This window comes from Folsomia candida, unplaced genomic scaffold (assembly GCF_002217175.1).
Source record: "Folsomia candida strain VU population unplaced genomic scaffold, ASM221717v1 Fcan01_Sc001, whole genome shotgun sequence".
NCBI lineage: Eukaryota > Metazoa > Arthropoda > Collembola > Entomobryomorpha > Isotomidae > Folsomia > Folsomia candida.
The window spans coordinates 9,783,309-9,799,747 of record NW_019091193.1 but is presented as its reverse complement, the minus strand read 5'-3'; the positions used below and the strand labels follow the sequence as shown (position 1 = coordinate 9,799,747).

At 38.1% G+C, this 16,439-nt stretch overlaps 1 protein-coding gene across 1 annotated transcript; it reads right to left on the bottom strand.

Annotated features, from left to right (window-relative positions):
* Positions 1-13,073: 13,073 nt before the first annotated feature.
* LOC118437146 lies at positions 13,074-15,765 on the bottom strand. Its single transcript, XM_035855987.1, has 13 exons — positions 15,761-15,765; positions 15,634-15,693; positions 15,485-15,568; positions 15,333-15,407; positions 15,039-15,253; positions 14,742-14,802; positions 14,604-14,672; positions 14,463-14,531; positions 14,319-14,384; positions 14,180-14,254; positions 14,033-14,113; positions 13,528-13,960; positions 13,074-13,460 (listed from the first exon to the last, which is right to left on the bottom strand). Exons 1-13 carry the CDS (start codon positions 15,763-15,765, stop codon positions 13,146-13,148), a joined length of 1,608 nt encoding a protein of 535 aa, XP_035711880.1. The 3' UTR covers positions 13,074-13,145.
* Between the last annotated feature and the right edge of the window lie 674 nt (positions 15,766-16,439).

The following is a 16,439-nucleotide window of genomic DNA, read 5'->3' as shown; positions in this document are numbered from 1 at the left end:
AGTCTGGACTTCTTTGCTAACCTCATTTATTACACTTTTAATTTGAATAATCTTTTAATGAGTTTGTGCTGTCTCGAATTTCAGAACGAAATAACGAATATTCAGATATTCATTAGCATTTACGCCGAGTACATTTTTTTAGACGCCGATGAAACTCTGGCGTAAATGGACTGAAAAGTAATGACACTGGTTCTCAACGATCATCGTTTATTACATCACATCACTTTTCATATTCAAAATCTTTGTGAAGGGTTTGAGTAGCTTTTGTTGTGCTTTCGGAGTTCAAGTATTTGCTCTTCGGAGTGCTCGCTCATTGGAATGCTTGTTCGGTGAGCATAAAGCGTTACGTAACCCATGATTTGAAGGATGGCGTATGGATGAACCACTTCTGCACGTACGAGACGGACAGAAGGAGCCAGAGAAAGAAAACCAAATTCTATCGAGGGTTCCAAGTTCAACAATCATCTTTATTTAATATTCAGTCTAAATTAACTTTATCCTTAATGACGACTACTTGAGTGCGTACGTAATGAAATTAATGTGAAATATGAACCGGAACAGGCGAAATGACTGCAGAAGCAGAATACTTAAGGATGAATTCAACCAGTTCACCTTTATGCGTTGCTGACATGTTTACGATTTTAGAGTCCATTTGCTATGTGGTGCGGCGTTTCTCATGCAAATTTCTCTCTCATCCGACGACTACGACAAGTTATGGCCAAATCATGAGAAAACTTTGACTCACATTAGATCATATGAATGATCATATGAATGCGCTGGTAGACACGGTTTTAAAAAGCACTCCATATATAAACTATATCTAGGGCCCTACTGATTAAATAAATTTAGCGCCATAAAAAGGGGTAAAATTTGGTTGATGCTGTGCATACGGATTATTAAAATAGCGGTTAATTAGTTTATACGAAAACGGCTGGAACCTAATGGATGGGCACAAACAAGGAAAGCTATTTTCTGAGAGAGAGATGGTCCCAGAAGAGGAGGAAGAATTCCATTAACTCGTGATATTGAACTTCAGAGTGAGAAAGTATTTGTAACTTGTAAATTGAAATGACACGAAGAAAGAAGTATTTGCACTTGTTCAATGATGATCCAAGATTGGAAGCCAGCTGGAGGTTTAAAACCAAGGTGGGCCAATTAGTCAAAGGTTTAAACGGATGAAGAGTGATTGTTGTTAGATGTGGATTTGACTCAATTGGAAAAAGTGCGGCGTCTATTAAAGCCTTCCTTCTACCTACAACCTCCATCCACCAAGTCAAGATGATCTTCCTCGGTCTGAATGTACGAATAATTCGAATCTGTGGAACACCAAGATGCCAACCAGCACAAAGCACCGGCGGCTGAGCTGTTTTTGGGAGGGTAAATGAGATGAAATGAATGGGGTCGATCAGTCATGCTTGCAAACGGACGAATGTGGTCCATATGAGAAATTAGAATCACACATACAGTTCCTTCATCCACTGCAGCGCTGTCAGACCAAATTCAAATTAGACAAGGTCCTAAGAGAGCTAACCTTATGGTGCTTATGGATGGAGTTAAAAAACCTAATGGTGCAAAGGGCAGAACGGCGCTCATTTTTCACATCAACGTGTGGCACAGCGCAGAGCAAATATGTAACAAATGAGGAAAGAGTCTGCACGACCTTAAATGATTTAAATTGAAAGATTGGATCAGGATGGATCAAAGTTGAGTATAATCAGATCATGATTTTTTAAGGTGGGAGACGCGAACGTCGAAACTAGCTTTTGCCCACTATGCATCTTTCAGATGGATGGATGGACATTTTTGCATCCCACAAGCTTCTGCTGCTAAGATGCACTTTCGTAAATACGTACGTACGTGCTATCCTTTGATTTTGAATGTATCGCCACGAGATGTTACGATTAGTCTGTCAAGGGTCGAAAGTCGTGGTTGAACACAAATTGTTCTCTCCTCGTCGCCTCTAATTCTTTGGACCGTTTGAGAAACGTGAGACTGTGGTTGGTTGGCTGACTGGCTAGAATGGCATAATATACCATTTTATTAGATTACCGCATGAATGGCAAGCGTAGTCGTCTCTCTATTTCTCTTCTTGCCGTTCCTGCCGTCGTAGTGGGTTGAGGAATATTATCATCGAATGGTAAAAAGTGACATGACGGATGGATGGATGATAGATGATTGGAAAGAGGAATCAGAGCTTTGGAGCGCGTTAGTCGTGGCACGGACAAGCTTGATATTTTTTAAGCTTTGAGATTTGAACCATTTATTGTCCATTTGGCTTACCCACAAGCAGAACACAACACCCCGTAGCAGCAGCCCCAGGTCGAACTGGCCTCGTCTCAACGATGGTTAAAGTTTAAAATTTGGTGGATCGACCGGAGGTTAATGGAAGGAAGGAGAGAAATGAAGGGGAGATTTTATAATCTGATTTGAATTAGAAATAAATGATAAAAGGTGAAATCGTTTATCACTCGTTTGACAAGTTGTGCAAAGCGGGAGTAACCTGAGGAGAACCACGAGCTTCTCCATTCATCTCCACAAATGCATTTCATACACATCTATCAACTGCTATTTTGCTCCCTTGTAAAAATATGATGGACGAGATCCACTTCATTTTCGGTCCAAACTAATAACATAACAACACCTTTGAACAGTTGTGACAGGAATTATTTTAAGCAAACTCGGCGCAATTCCTACTACCAAAAATATGTATTTAAATACTCGATCGAGCTGTGGAAGCTAAAACTATGCTTCTTTTTAATATTCAACCCAGTTTTTTGATGAGTGCATGCGATAAGGCAGAGTTTCTCGCTCTCCAGAAGAGCACCACCCTAAGAGTTCCTAACTTTATTTGGGAGAAGAAGCTCGAGACATAATTTTCACAACCGCTTTCCTAATTTTTCAGGTGGGTTTCAGCAGAAGCAATCCAATATAATAACTCATCGCGTTAATCGCTCTGGCTTTTGTTCTACAATCATCACTCATAAAAATACACTTTCCCATGCATAAAAGGGCGTCATTGAAAAGATACACAAGAGTCGGTCTCGTAATTTGAATAAATTTAACATTGGCATGCCTTGACCTTACTATTAGCAGTGGAAGAAAGCACACCTTCCACAACAAGTAATGCACAACCAATGTTGATATACAAGATTGCAGAGCGGCGTAAAAATGCATGATAATTCAATACCTGGATAAGTAGAATGAGTGTATGAACATTTTATGTATGTATGTAATGTGTGTGTGTGCATATGCATGGTTCAATAAATGGCAGGGGATGCTTTATTATGGGAATTGACAATGGAGGGGACACTTGGAACGCTAACTAAAAATTGAAAAAGGGAGAATAGCGGATCCAGGTAGAGTCGCAGAGAGAGAGAGATGAAGAAAGACGGTTTTTGACAAATCCAGATTTGCTGTGGTGATAGATTACTTTGCCGATGCCACGCTCTGGACATTTTTTAACAACGTTCATTCTATTCTCAGAGCTTGTCCACATACAAAGCACAACTAACAACACATAAATCTCCGACCTGTCTTCTACCGCCCTGACTCAAAGAGACAAACTCCAGGAAAAGAATTAGACAAGCAAGCGGACAAAAACGACGACGACGAGGATGCTCCACAATCTCACATGTGGATGTACGCACAGTCCAACCATCATTCCATTGTTGATTGTCTGGAGGAAAGTTGCTTAAAATGAAGTCACATGCATGCGACAGAAACAGCAGCCCATATATTACCATCAGTCATTAGAGAGAGAGAGGGATGAATGGGTTCGTTTCCATAACCTAGCCCTTTACTTGAGATAAAGTGAAACAATTTCCCTGCCAAACTCTCCTCTCCCTCTGACGACATCCCTACCAGCCTACTTATACCACAAAGACAAAACGCTAAACAAGGACACGTTACCAAGTTCAGCCAAGCCCTCATTTGTTTGACAAAGACGCACTTTTTCTTCCGTCATTAGAAACTTCATTTAGAATTTCGTTCAATGGGCTTTATTCCAAGTGGACATATTATTCTTTACTCCTAGCAAAACAAACTCTCGGGCAACCCAACCCATGCTCCTCGCAAGTTTGCTTAAGTGAGCAATTTTTCATATCCATTCAATTAATTCATGATAATCTAGATCCAGTTTTGCCTGCACTTTCCGTTTGCACATACATAAATATTCACTCTGCTCAATTTGACAGCATTGCATATTTACTACATACTGCAGCACTCTTGAAGTACTTGGTTGCATAAATTAAAATGACCAACGGTTAAGATCGGGTTGTGGTCAACTGCTGATGGGATGACGCTTTTGAATAGTGACCATTCATAATAAAATTTTTATTTTTCGCTATTTCATCCATGTCAAAGTACCTGTACAATTTAAAAAAACTTGAGAAAATGTACTGATATTCCATTAAATACTCTCCACAGTGACATTCGTCGGGTCTTAATATGCCCTATTTAAGTCCACTCTTGTCATTATCAAAGGGGCTGCTTATATTTTTCAATTCCTTATTCTACTCGTTGTTCATTCTCTTCCCAAACTGGTCGAGATTAAGCTTGACTATTAATCATCACAACCGAGGTCTGACGTCCAACCAGATTAGCTTCAAGCATGATGTGTTGTTACCATTTCGCTGCATGTCCAGGTTAATAATTAGATTAGATTTGAAAAAAATCAGCTTGAGGTTGGCGCAGAAGAAGGGGCAGGGTTACTGCTGCATCCACACGTTCTCATAATTTGGATCAACACTTTGGGAGATAATGTAATGTCTCGATATCCTAGAGCAGAAATAACGCGTTCGTGGCTATAACTTTTGATTTTTGCCATGAACTTCAACAACTTCAACGCCTGTCATGAAAGACCTGGTCAGAATATCAAAATCTATTTAGATTGTGTAATTACTTTATAACAGAGCAAAATTAATAATCAGCTCATCTTTCGAGACACCGTAGAAGAATAAGAGCGAGAGAGGCAAGGTTTTCATTCAGTGAAGATGTAAACTGTTGCAATATTGTATATGTAAAAAAAACTCTGGAAAGATTTGTATCCAGATCAGATTGAGCGATGCAATTACGTATTTACTATATAGCAGATATTCTGATAAATAGTTTGCAAATCATAGCGAGAATGAGAACACGAGATGAATTAAAAAGAGTGCCAAAGCTGATCCAGTTTTCTTTGTCTGATGAATATCAATTGCTTTTACTCGAGTAAATCTTAAATTCTAACTGAAATGATCTGAATTACTTGTCTGCATTGTGAATATTCAATCACACCCACAATTACATTACTCTGACTCTTCCTGCCAACAGCAAATTGGTCAATGTGGTTCATCGCAATTCACTAGATCTTCACGTTTCAGTCATTATCATCATGTGAGGCAAGGTATCGTTGAGGCGGATCATTACCATACGCAAATTGGATTTTGAATACCCCAGTGCATACACGAGAAATAGTTTCAGTTTGGCATATAGAAAATTAAAAAGAGAGTTTATCATCATTATGATATTATTCTAAAGACTAGCTTCAATGAATATTATGGAATTACTCATTGCACATTTGTATGAATAATGAATTTTGCGCGAATTTCTACAAAAGTGACGCGTAAGTGACGAAATTGAAACAGTTCAAATTGGGGTAGCAGTCTTACGCAAGGATTTATTTAACATGCTGCTGGTGACAAAGAATGAACCTCGATTTCGGTTGAAAACCTTCCCTTTCATGGAGAAAAAAGTCGTAACACTTAAAACCTGCAATAATAGTGTGGACATTATTAACCATTGTTTGAACTCTCTTGACTACTCTTGACATTTTGTTGCAGTTGTAAAAGTGTCCGTCCATTATCTCCCTCGCTCCACTGTCAGTTTTCCCATAACCTTTGTTCAACTAACAATGAGTTCTAAATTTAGGTTGAACCTGAAAATAGAAATTCTCGACCTCCCGCTGGACTTACGATGTAAACCGAATGATTATTAGAGTTTATGCAACCAGTGTCAAAGTCAGCATTCAAGGCAAGGTGAAGATGGACTTGACCTTGTTCTACTATCCAAAATCAGGGAAAAATGAGCTTATTTTCTACCACGGTGTTCCGTTTTCTCCCTTTTACACGTATTTTATCCACTTACTTCATCCACACAATCCATAACACTTACCATTTCTCGCTTTACACCTTTAGGATTTAATCCAACGGGTGGTTGCAGCTTTGATGGTGGCCCATTTGTTGTCTGCAATAATATCAAATGGGACCTAATAATGTTCAATGATTTGATTTTCACAGCGTTTGAGAAACTTGGAAGTTTTGAAGAGGATCCTTTTGTAGTTTGAAGGAGATTGTTGAACCATTTCTATATTTAAAGGGGCATGTCATGTCCCTGCATTTCCCTGAGCTAAAGCTTAAACTTGGAACAAAGTCACGTTATTGCTTATGAAATTCCATTTTCGACCTATCCCAATTCCAAATGCAAAGCTTCAATAAAGTTTTTGTGTAATAACTTGACGCTGTCTCTCATTTATTTATTTACAAGATGCACATGTATTCATATCTTAACTGCAACCACTGAGGAACCGTGAGGACCATGTCCCCACGGAAATATGGTACTTTCATATCTTTACAATGTTATTAAGCTCCTTCCCTCCGTATCTGGCAGTGCTCTTGTCCCCGTGGTTCTGCAGTCCCTGGTCTTAAGAATAAGAGGGGGGTGGTGATCTAGCGAGGCCTCTCCCCAATACATGAGAAGCTATATATTAAATATGTATGTATGTATATGACGCCTTACTTGCTTGCATTCTTTGCAGAAAGGAGAATGGTGAGAGATCAATAATTGAATTGAAGACCCTCAAACGTGGCAGCGATAAATTTTCCCAGGGACGGATGGGCATTGGCAAGGAGCCAACTAGTACCTAAACATGGATTTAAAGTTTAAAAAGTAGAAAAGGAGGATGTTCCTCATGACCTGATCTTCCCATTGAAATTGAAATCCTAAAAACTCTTGTTCACACTTCATAAAATCTCTTGCACATATTTCGGCCGTATCCCTTTATGCTTTATCCCTTGCTTCTTCGTCCTTTGCCGTCTCATCACACCGTTCTTGACTGCAGTTCTCTGTCCTACTGCACATTGGATTCTTCGGGTTCCAAGCGATGTTTTGACTAACGAACTGTGCCGAATTCTCAAGTTCAAAAATTCAATCCAGCTCAAATGAAAGCAATGACAACCGACGACCTCACCTACAAATACATACATTTACCTTTCACTATCTCTTCAAGTACAATCCCTTCAAAATTTATTATCATAACTCAACCCTGCCTTTTGAAAATCCGATACGGTGTCATCCATCCAATTTTTGTCCAAGAACCATTGCGAACCATTCAATCTATAATAGCGAAACGCACAATAGATCTGTCGATATTCAATGTCTACCCGGAGGATTAAAAAGCCATTTCGGGTAATCCACCATGGACGCTTCTTGTTGTTCAAATGGTCTGGAAAAATTGAAGTGACTATTTCAAGTCAAATCAAAGTCGCATAAATAATATGACTCGTATTGCGACCTTTTATAAATTCAGACGCGTTTTTCGGCATATGCATATAGCTATCTACATATACGTATGTATATATCCTTAGAGAACATACAAACAAAGAGAATAAATCGTATATATCATCTCACTTTGCACATCAACTGCACATTACAGTAGTGAAAATTCTTTTCTTTTTGACTTATTCCTATTCTTATCGTCACATGATAATGACAAGGAACAACTTTTTCCCATTTCGAAATTTTTTGAAACAAATAGCTCCAGATCTGCTTGTTGAATGTTCTTGGGAGAGAGTATCGTCAAAGCACTCCCATCGTGTGCAATGCATCATATCTTCAGCGAGACCCCGATTCTCAGGCAAGAAGGTGCACTTGCCCAACCCACTTTAATCTCAAACTCTCTCCAGCTGCGACTTACCATTAAATTTTAGAATACACATGTTGCAGGTTGGGTCTGAGGTAATTTATATTTAATATCATTACACTTTTCCAACATCGTAATGGGTAGTCCAACAATGTTTTGGTGAACTGCTCTTGATTTATCTGGTTTAAGCCCCACGAATTCTCATTCTTGCTGCTCCAAACCTCTTTGACACATACACACACACATAATGTAACACGTTGCAATTTTATCAGATATGGCGAAATAAATAAATTTGGGATGAAGTTTAAGAAGAATTACGAGATTACCACCAACGCTGAAGTTTGTAACTATGTAAGTGCGCTATGTGACATGCATTTTGATATGATTGCCAGAGAGAGAGAGGATACTGCGGCGCATTCATAATTGGCCGGAGAAGGAGGGAAATTATTTTCTGCAAACCACACTGCGTTTACTTTATCCTCATAATTCAGAGATTTGTCTCTACAGATGATGCAAACATACACTAATGTAATTATGTATATGCTGCTCTCCCTTGATTTATTCAATTATTACTCATTTTACCCAGAGAGCCAGTTTATTTAATTACTTTACAATTTGGCACTAATGTTACAATTCTTTATTCTTGCCAGACCTAACTAAGAAGAAGAGCTATTTATCAGGCGATTGAGATAAATTGCTCTACAATCTGAATTGTAAATGGCTAATATCGAGTGAAGGCTGCAACGAGAATGCTGAGGTAGGTGCATACCTTCATAGTTTGGGAATTTGGCAACACACGTACATAATGGCGATTTAATCTTGGGTGTCCTTGCTCATCTCAATTTCGTTGTAATTATTTAAATTATAAAACATGAAGTTTTTGTATTTTAGATTGATTGATCCTTCCTTTCATATTTACCAGCAAGGCTACAACACCAAAAAGTGTGCAGATTTGCAAGTTGGCAATTTAGATTTTCTAAAAGTCTATAATTTTGAAGTTGAGTTTTTTTTCAAAATTAATCTAATGTGTTTTCTTGCATTAGTTTATGCAGTACAAATATACGACAAATGATGTATAACAATGTAGGAAATATACAAATCGAAGCGCTGGAAAAGTTGTTAAACTTTGAGCTATGGGGATGATTTATGCTAATTATAATACTACCGGGGGCGTGCGTGCCATCCTTCATTGAAGATTTGCGATTGGGTGACGCAACTTAAAATATTGAGTACTGGCAGGTGTGAACAATATAATCTTCCACAAATTGAGCTCTACCCTTTTCACATTCAATTAAATTAGAAGTGTGTCTTTTGGGTCATTAGTTGCAATTTACTTGCTGCCATAATCTTTATTATTGAAATGCACATTCTTTCCATTGTACGTGAATACATGAACAACAGGTGCATCATCTTCTCCTGCGAGGGGTTTAGATTGGGCTTGTATGTCCACTAGGCATTTGCCATAAATAACCGTCTATGACGAATTCCATCAAGAGAAGCTAAAACTACATACTTGATACTGCATGCTGTTTAATAATCCGTAATTTCTGCTGCTTCCAACCAATTAACCAACACCTCATTTGTTAAGGGAGTGGATTCTTACTACATGATGGATATGATTTGAGAAGAATTTTAATTTGCTTGGAATTTAGTGTTTGACAACCAGTATTCTCTTTTACAAATTGTACAAATGTGTATCAAACTAAAGACATGTATTTCGCATTTGCTAGTAAAGCCAGGTACATATGCATAAACATGGAAGGTTACTACTGGTAAACTAGACACTGGTCAACTTTTGACTTTGGAATACAAGGGATGGACATATTTAATATCACAACTGAGTAGAAGCATGTATTTGTCACGAGTGGTGCAGATCTGTGAGTGGTGCACAGATGGCATGTAACAAGATGATGACAAATGCTAGTATGTGTGCTAAACCATTTAACAATGAAGACGAATTGGGAAATAAATTGATATTCAAATGAAATCATCCTCCAATCCTTAAGCTTTGATATTAAAGGTTGGGTGAGTGAGTGTGCTGTGTATGAAAAAAAAATCACTTGACTTTTGTTTTGTCTCAAGTGACGAGAGAAATGATGAATCTTGTGGGCATGAAAAAACTTCAGGGTTATGAGATCACACTATACTTCGGACTTATGTAACCAATACGAAAACCCATGAAGGGGATGATTACATATGCAACAGGGTATGTATGCACATATAAATGTAGATGACATATACATATATTCACTAGAGTATAAAATTTAAGTTTGTGTATTTAATATTGATGGAGAACTGAGCTATATTCGTGTTGAATTTGCTAATGCTTGCAGAGTTTCTTAAGGAGACACAGAAATTCAATTTGGCGTCTCTTTGCATTTGAGAGGTAGTAATGAGCCATCACCGCTCACAACTTAAAGTAAATCAAAGTAGAATGACTAACAAGGAGCAAAAAAGTCTTCCTGTTATTTGCTTTACTTTTAAGTGGCGTCAAGTCATTAGCTATTCATCGCATCGCATCGCAGCAATGGAAAAGAAAGCTAAAAATGTTGGTTGAGGAGGATGAAGTGAATTTGTGAACTGTAAATAACCGACACATTAAGAAAAGGAACACCACCTTAATCCAACTGAGGTAATAATAGAAAATTGGTTAATTTTTTGCACCTAAAACGAGATAAAGCTCGCATTCCATTCAAGTGCGGCTTGTTGTGGAGCCAGTAGATTTAGTAGATTGACTTTGCCTTACTCCGCAAATGTAATGTACAAATGGTGGAGTGCTTGGTAGGATGTGGATGCTGGTGCGAGAGCAGTCTTGTGGCAATAAATAGTTGGCTTGGTCAAATACAAATTATTAGCCATTAACTCGATGTTAATGGAGGGAAGACGTAGGAGGAAGACAAGAAATTCGGTGGACGACATGTGAATAAAAGAGTAGATCACACAAAGAGATTGTTGGCCAAAATAAATAAGAACTGTGCTAAGTCTAAAATGGACAGCGTTGGTTGTGGTGATGGAAGGTGTGTGTATGGATGGATACATGCACAATATTTCCAAGTTTTAAAGGTGTTTGAACTTTTGGTGGGACGCTGCTAACTTAAAATTCCATTTGCTTGCTTTCAGAGGATTGGGATGTTTACTTTTTATTTTAACATCTTTCTTCAAGAAGGGCCATGTACTCGGAATTTCATCTCTAATTTTGGTGATTGCACATATTCGTAATATTTAAACGTATCGGTCCATGTACCATCAAGGCGAACGTTAAACAGAGGGATGTACATATGTAGTTCAATGAATCAGAGACGGCGTTGTGTGGGACCAACATTGGCAAGTTTCTGCATTACATTTATTACGAAATAAAATCCAAAGGCTCAAGTTTTATACACTCATGCGATCATCAGGTGTATGTATGTAGGTGTAGATGAGATAGTTATTATGCAGATATATAGGTTTACCAACAAGTTCAGTCACACCTTGAAATTCACTAACTACACGTTTATCGATTCCAGAGGTAAAAGCACGAGTCTACCAAAAGTACTACCACACAATACTATCACATCCCAAGAAGTGCCTCATGCGATCCTCATGAATTTGTATGGACGACACGAAGATAAGATCAACATGACTCTGAGAAATCAGTAAGCTCCGTCAGAAGTCGTACTGCATTTAATCTCAATCGACAACTAAAATATCACGACCTTTCAGTAAAATAAATAAACACAAATCAGTAAAGTACTCGTCAGTCAAAGTACACACACAAATGGCAAAGCCGCTAAAGAGAGTAAAAAATGAGAGACGGATTGAATCAGGGATATATCGGGGATCAATCATCATCAATAATAAAAGCAGAGAAAAGATTGATCCTGCTTCACCTTTCAAAAATATTTCTAAATTATTATTGACACAAAATCCTATTGTTCCCGTTCCTCAAACCGTGCTTAATCTTCTTGGGAGGTGGAGCTCAAGATTTAACCTCAATTCCACTCATGGCGAGGAAATCTTTGCTTCCATTTTATCCACGTATTAAATACATCACATTCAGTTGCTGGTTAGTTGAAAGGGATATTTTACTTTGTTATCCTTATTATTACTATTCTTCATTAGACATTGGTCTTATCAGGCTGCGCTGGATTATACGCAAACTCCATTGTTTTTTACACCTTCAGCTTCATTCACAATTTCTATAATCTTTGGTCTGTTCTCAGGTGTTGACAACGGCGGTTTCCTTTGTACAATTCAGCTTCTAAATGAAAAATGAAATAAAAACTTTTACACGTACGTATGTAGGTATAGGTAGCCTCGCTGTAAGGTAAGTAGCAGGAGATAAATGGAACTCTCCAGCAATGGAAAGCTTTCACAAGTTTTTACCACTTTTTCTGATTGTTAATAAATAGAATAAAAATAAAATGGAGAATTGGAAATTGAAGTCAAAGAAGAGGAACTGGAATTTGTCGGAAGTTTGTGATAAATCCAACCAAATACAATACGAGAAATAATAAATACTTACACGTTGCACTCCAAGATTCATACATGCACAAAATGTAATGTTTATTCGATCCTTACGTTTCCTGTGTTAAGTTAATCATAACTCGTCTGAAACATTTTGTTTTATGGGATCGTGTAGGTGGTAATGGCTTTCAGTCAGTGTTTCAGGGTGATATTGGTCTCGTCTTCCACCAAGAAAAGTCCAATTATTTGTCGAGTTCACTCTTCAAAAAATACTTTAATGGATACACATTAAAATTCAAACTTTTGACCTGACCATGTATGAACTAATGCAATTAATAGAAACTGGACAACTTAAATTAAATCTACATAAAAGTATGTAATGCTGAGACCATGAAATGTACATCGTTTGGTAGTGTCACCTGGCGTAGGTACAAATCTACATATATCACAGCATAAGAAGATATCGTTCATTGTTGTTGAGAGAAGAAGAGACGTTTAAGGAAGAAAAAACTAAAAGTTGGGATTTGTAATAAAACGACGACGACAACATTGAGCTTGAATTGATAATTTATAAATCAGTCGGTCGGTGAAGTGGAAATAGGAATCTTGTCCAAATCAACGCTTGTCCGTGAGGATTCAATCTTTATGATAATCAAGTAGCGAGTAGGAGACATACACCTGAATGCACTTTTACGGTGCAGTTAACTTGCCCACGGTGAAGATAATGTTCTTGTGTGGGAACAAAACGGTTATTTTATTACCAGTCTAACATCATTCCGGTCAGTTTAAACCCATTTTGACTTCACTTGGAGAAGTCGGTAAAACAAAGGCATTGTAAACTTGTTCCATTTGTTGTAAAAAAAAGAAAAAAAAAATATTGTCGTGGCGTCGCCTTCTTGATCTCTTTGCCCAGCTTGAATTTAGGCAATTGCTGGAGCAAAGAATCTTCTGGTAGTTTTTGTTCCTCTTCTCCTTCGAAATCAAAGTAAATAAACTTTGCTAGAGCAAGACGGCGCGCATCCTTTTCGTCCTCCGCTGACACTGTTTCCTTACGAGTGTTCATAAATTGGACCCTCATCCCGTCGAAGGGTTCGTCATTTCGCAACATTCCCAATTTCTACAAGAAAATAGTGCGCAAACAATTAGTTATTTGCTTAAGCAATTCTTTGTTAAGAAAAACTTACTATTCCGAATCCTTCCAATCGATGGGCGTAAGCGTCGGACTCCTTGATGGCGTCTCGCAAAGTGTCTCCAGACAGAGTGGTGAAGTTGGCAATATTGCAGTTGAAGATATTCAACTCAAAGCAGCGCCAGCCATCTTCCAACATCTTCCAAACGGTGGAGGAGGGGGAGCGAGGGTGGTAGACGGCGGACCGTTGGCCGTTGGAGTAGTATCCCCAGTACAGGTTCATGAGAAAATCGGGGTCGTCCTTGTGGGCGATCACGTGGGCTTCGATTTGTGCTGGGGACAGCTTCTCGATATCGTCCCACTTGAATCCCCCGACCCAGTAGTTACAATACGATTTTTTTTGGAGAAAGGCATCCGAGACGAGGTCAGAATACTTGGAGTCGATCAGCTCCACGGTCGAGAGGGTGGCCAAGTAGTTGTTGAAATTGCTACAGTAAATAAATACATAAAATTAGTGTCATTATTAAATTTTGAAAATAATGAACGAATAGGTCACTTACACCGGAGAATTGTCAAACTGCGAGTAGGCCGGACGTCCCAACCACAAGTTCAGGGTCGACTGATCAATCCTGAGGATTGCTCTAGCAAGTATCAGAAAATATTATTTTGAGGAGAGAATTAATTGGTTTAGCAAAATGACCACTTACTTTCGTCGCAACTCCGCCAAATCTTCTCCAGTTAGGGTTTTTCGTCGTTCCTTCCTCTGTTTATATCTGTTTTTGCTAAAAAAGACAGCCACGTTTAGTACCTCAACTAATTCATTAATTATTAAATGATGCAGCTTACAGAAAATCAGGATCAAGTTCTAGCTGCTTCTTTATGTACTTGGCACTGGCTGATCGTACCTTTTGCCTGTATAAACAATGAAGTTTCTTAAGAAAGCGTAAACTAGGGACGTTTTTGTTTCTAAACACAATCAGTGATTTGTACCTGAATTCTTCCTCATTCTCTTCAATCTGTTTCTCTCGATACAGAGAAAGCCTCCTTGTTCGTTTTTCCCTAAAAACATGTCAATTTTTGCCAGACAAAATTCAGAATCGATACATTTCTTACAAAAGAAAATAATTATACCTAAACGCTTCTTCATTTTCTTCGATCTGTCTTTGCTCATAGGCAGCATAACTTTTGGCACTTTTAGTCCTGTTAAAATTATTTTAATCTCTACCCAGTTAATATAATTTCTCAACAGAGTATAAATGTACCAGGTACCTATATGCAGGAGACTGCTTCTTTTCTTGCTGATTCAGCCTTTTGTTGTTTTTTACGTTCCCTATGCCACAATTTATTTTTTAAGAAAGTATCAAAATTATTAGAATAAGCATCATATTATGCTTACTTTTTCTCCTCGGCAGTCAATCCAGCGAGACTGACCCAAGTTTTGACTTTTTTGACCGGAACAACAACCTCCTCGTCATCACTTTCTATAGAAAAATTAGCAAAACCAATCGCATCATCATTTATTTACCATCCATAACTTTCTTAAGAAACATTTCATCAGAAGCTAACCAGATATTTCGACCGTTTCCTCCTCCTTCTTCTCATCCTCGGATGATATCCAACCGGGATCATCACATTGTCTCAGTTCGATGAAACATTCTTGAATTCCATGTTGCTCCAGCAAATCTTTATCCGTCACATTGCTGGAAGCAACAGCTTCATCCGAGAAGGTGGTCCTTCGAAGGGTCCGGAAGAATTCCTCATCCTCGTCGTCAAGATCATTTCTAGAGAAAGAACAAGTAAATTAACCCCCTTAAGAGCAAAGATTTGCTTGAGCAAAGAAATCATAAAAGTACCACTCACCTGGGCAAAGGGCACGGTTCAGCTACCAGAACCTGCCCCACCTCCAGTTCCAATTCGTCATCACCAGTACCGACACTGTTAAATACATTAATGAAATAAACCGTTAAATTAAATAATTGCTGGAGCAAAGACAACTAAAAAGTACCACTCACCTAAGACTAGAAGAACACGGTTTTTCACCGTCGTCAAGAAAAACATTCCGACCTGAGTCTACTTTTTTATCATCGTCGTCGTCACTGCAAAATAGATAAGAATTACATCAATTGCTAAAGCAAATAGTTTGAAACCACCAATTATTTACCTTGAATGCTGCCGTCCAACAGAAAAAGTCCTATGAGACGACCCCGAAGACTCACTAAAACTACCGAAATATATGATAAACTGATGGTTAATTTATTATTGCTTTAGCAAGTACTATCCGCACTTACCTCATAATTACAAACCTAATTGTTGTCAAATTAGCAATGATAATGATTTTTATTGGAGTAAACAATGAGAGAGAGAGTAATGCTTCTCAAAAAATCTCATACCAACGTTTGCTTGAGCAAAACCCACCACCACCATAATCCATGATGGATTATGGTGGTGGAACATCCCCGAAGTTCCTATATTAAATGCACATGGGATCTACCCATGTACCTCGTCATCTAGTTTTCGCTTGTAAATTCGCAAAAGTCAAAAAACTATGTTAAGACCACAAAAACATGGACACAAATATTTTAAAATAATTTTTCTATCATTTTAAAGCCTTTCGAATTTTTCACACATCCTCTTACCTTACACACTTTTTGCTGTTGGGTGGGGATATCAAGCCAGCGAACTAGGACAGCCTGAATCCATCCATTACATTAATCTCATCTCGCCTCATCACCACCAACCTCATAATTTCCAACTCCTTTTTTGTGAGTGTTATTTTTGCTGAATTCTTTGCTAAAACTTAACTAAAATTGGATATCTGTAGTTTGTAAAATGTACATTCTCATTCGCTTATTTTACCGTCACTGATTTTACTAATGCATTTTCTGATCGTGTCATAATAAAAATCGGCCGTGACTGTCATTTCGAGTTGGTTTGGATCAAGAAAAGTGAGACTAAGAAGACAACTCT

Excerpts from the sequence above, each read along its gene's own strand:
- LOC118437146 (XM_035855987.1), bottom strand. Across the intron at positions 14,532-14,603 it reads GAAAATGAAGAAGCGTTTAG|GGAAAAACGAACAAGGAGGC; the intron begins GTATAATTATTT and ends ACATGTTTTTAG. Across the intron at positions 13,461-13,527 it reads GATTGGAAGGATTCGGAATA|AAATTGGGAATGTTGCGAAA; the intron begins GTAAGTTTTTCT and ends ATTTTCTTGTAG.